We start from the raw sequence: 2,844 nt of genomic DNA on the forward strand, positions 1-2,844 counted from the left end.
TTATTTCTTTAAACAATTTTTACAGGCACCAAATTTAAAGATGACTTCATGGTAATATTTATCACATGGCTTTAGTATAACATCCGGGAATGTTTTATGGTTCATCGCATCCGGATACTGTTGAGTTTGAAAGGAAAAAGCCCCGTGCTTCTCATAGATAGCACCATCTTTCCCAATAACCGGGTATTCCGTTGCGTCCATATTGGGCAGATTGTTAGCAGTATAAAATACAACAGTCGGTTGATTTGTTATCACTTCTAACCAACGACCAGAATAAGGATGCACAATTTTGGCTATAGTTTCGGGATTACCTGGCCTTACGTCAACGCAGAAGTTTTTGTCAAAGCCAGTGATGGGACAATTCCTAAACTTCTTAATAGTTTTACCCAAATTGGTAAACTTCCTTACATCATATGGAGTGTTTTTCACTGGCATCAACATACCAGTCGGTATTTGATCATTGTCGGTATCCACTACTTTGTCGGCTTTAATAAGTACAGAATGTTCATATAACGATTCTTTGCCGGCAGCATGGCCTGCTAAATTAAAATGTATATTGTTGCTTATGTTAACTGGGGTGCAATCGGTACTTTCAGCTTCTATGCAAATCCGAAAGCTATTACAATCATCTAAAGTGAAACTAACAATAACTGTTAATTCGCCAGGATAACCTTCGTGACCACTTGGGTTGCAATGTGTTAAATCTAAACCATTCGAACGTACTTTACATACTTCCCAGACTACGCTATCCAGACCAACAAAACCGCCATGCAATTGATGTTTATTAGAGAGGTTTTTTGAAACGCAGACTTCACTACAAGCCATTTCAAACTTTCCATTGCTAATACGATTTGCTACTCGACCGAGTATAGCACCCATGTATGATTTCCGATTACTCACGTAGCCTTGTACATCATCAAAACCCAAACATACGTCATCAATTTGACCTCGTTTATCAGGAAACTTTATACTTGTAACAGTAGCCCCTCTGGTAATGACGGCAACAGATAACTGATGGCAGTTTGTCATCGTGAAACGTCGTACTTTCAAGGCTTTACCAGTTAAAGGATCTTGTACGGTACCAAATTCATCTTCAACCACACAAACCATTTTATAAAGCTTTTACTGCGTTGATTTGTTAAGAAAAATGAAAATTTTAGAGATTTTGAATTTTTAGAAAATTTTCGTTTTCAAATAAGACGAAATATTTTTCCGAATTTTGCTGTATATGAAAGATTTACAATGAGACAAAAGTCTACTTATATTCTTCGAGTCGATAATCAAATTTGAATTTTGAGTTATCTGAACTTGTCGAAATGATTAGCAGATGTCTATGCAAAGCATATATTAGTTTTTTATTCATGAAACCGTCAATCTTTGCGAAACTAAGATATTCGACTTAAAACAGTGTAACGACGGCGACTTGCTGCCCTTTTTGCTGATATCTTAATTATGCTCAAAACTTTTTATTAGGAATCAGAATTGCAAACAAATAGTGTAATAAACTCCACTAAGTCACTGCGTTAAATTGACGTAAGAAGACGTATTTAGATTTCCTGTGGTGATGGACATTACTTTAAGTAAAAAAACTGAAAAATTATATTTGCTTAGTAATGTTTGAATACTTATCATAAGCGAGTATTAAGTCGAAAGAAGTGCTCAATTAATACATAAACATTTTGTTGCATATATAAACAAATTAGGTTTCTATTTATATTTGTACACAATTTAGCAGCACAGACAGTTTATTACACAATTTGCGAAAATACAAGTATTAGTTAGTAATAAGTAAGTAAATTGGTAACTCTGTTTATGTTCAGATTATTAGGACTATTAATTAACAAAAGAACTTCGTACTTTAGTTTGATCAGGTGTGGTTATTTGTTTCATTGTTTGACTGCCGGTTGTCTATTCGTATTATCTTGCATTACGGTGGTTTTTTGAATCGCCACTTAAGTGCTACCTCAGTAGCTTAATGCCGCTTGTGTTGTGTGGGACTCATTAGATACTTAATATGTGTGCCACTTGTCGCACATCTATGGGTAGTGATAACGGTGTCAGTTGCCAAGGGATGTGTGGCAAAGTTTATCAAACCATGATTAGTTGTAATAGGTTAGACCCCAGTATTCGTTGAAAATTGTTGAGAGTGATAATTTAAAGCAGTTTAAGTATCCTGATTGCCTAATCTACACCCAGGACGTTGACTTGGTTTTAAAAGAGATCTAGGGTACTTTGAACAAGAATAGGGATACAAGGATGATATCCAAATTGCGTTGAGAGAAAATGAAGTCAATGTTCAAAAGAGAATCGAATAGAAACTGAAGAGTATCAAAATAGTCATCGAGCAATAGAATGCGCCTGGCGGCAAACTGAACGATGCAGCTGAATGGTATATTGAAGGTTTCAAAAACTTGACTGTGTTAGCAGATGAAATTGAAGAGGGTTCGTCCGTTGTTGATGTCGTCAATACTCGTCTTGATAGTAAAGTTAAAGAAAAAATAACAGTGAAATACAGTAAGTTCTCTGGATAAAAATATGCATGCTAAAAAACTAAAAATTCGACGGCTCACTGAAGAAACAATAATATGACGGTAATTAGTTGCTGTGGAAAAAAGGCCAAAAAGTACCATGACTAATGAATATGATATCATGATTCCCAGTAAACTAAATCTTCGAATCAAAGTACCCAATATAAGTTTTAATCATGACAAAGAGGGCCTCGAGAAGTTACTGTGTCAGAATCCTGTTTTAACCGATAATACATTTAGAACTATGAAGACATACCCTATTTCTAGATGAAGTAGGACGCACTGTACTGCTGTCGTAGAGACTCACATTGTATTG

General features: G+C 35.4%; 1 protein-coding gene across 1 annotated transcript; it reads right to left on the reverse strand.

The window, feature by feature from the left end:
- On the reverse strand, positions 1-1,800 carry LOC119644990 (galactose mutarotase-like). The gene is made up of 2 exons (XM_038044734.1): positions 1,770-1,800; positions 1-1,125 (listed from the first exon to the last, which is right to left on the reverse strand). The coding sequence occupies exon 2, from the start codon at positions 1,108-1,110 to the stop codon at positions 1-3; it is 1,110 nt and encodes a 369-aa protein (XP_037900662.1). The 5' UTR covers positions 1,111-1,125; positions 1,770-1,800.
- Between the last annotated feature and the right edge of the window lie 1,044 nt (positions 1,801-2,844).

The sequence above is a fragment of the Glossina fuscipes genome, unplaced genomic scaffold (assembly GCF_014805625.2).
Source record: "Glossina fuscipes isolate IAEA_lab_2018 unplaced genomic scaffold, Yale_Gfus_2 1, whole genome shotgun sequence".
Lineage (NCBI taxonomy): Eukaryota > Metazoa > Arthropoda > Insecta > Diptera > Glossinidae > Glossina > Glossina fuscipes.

What these genes read in the sequence shown, in the direction of transcription:
- LOC119644990 (XM_038044734.1), bottom strand. Translation starts at nt 1,110, where the DNA reads ATGGTTTGTGTGGTTGAAGATGAATTTGGTACCGTACAAGATCCTTTA.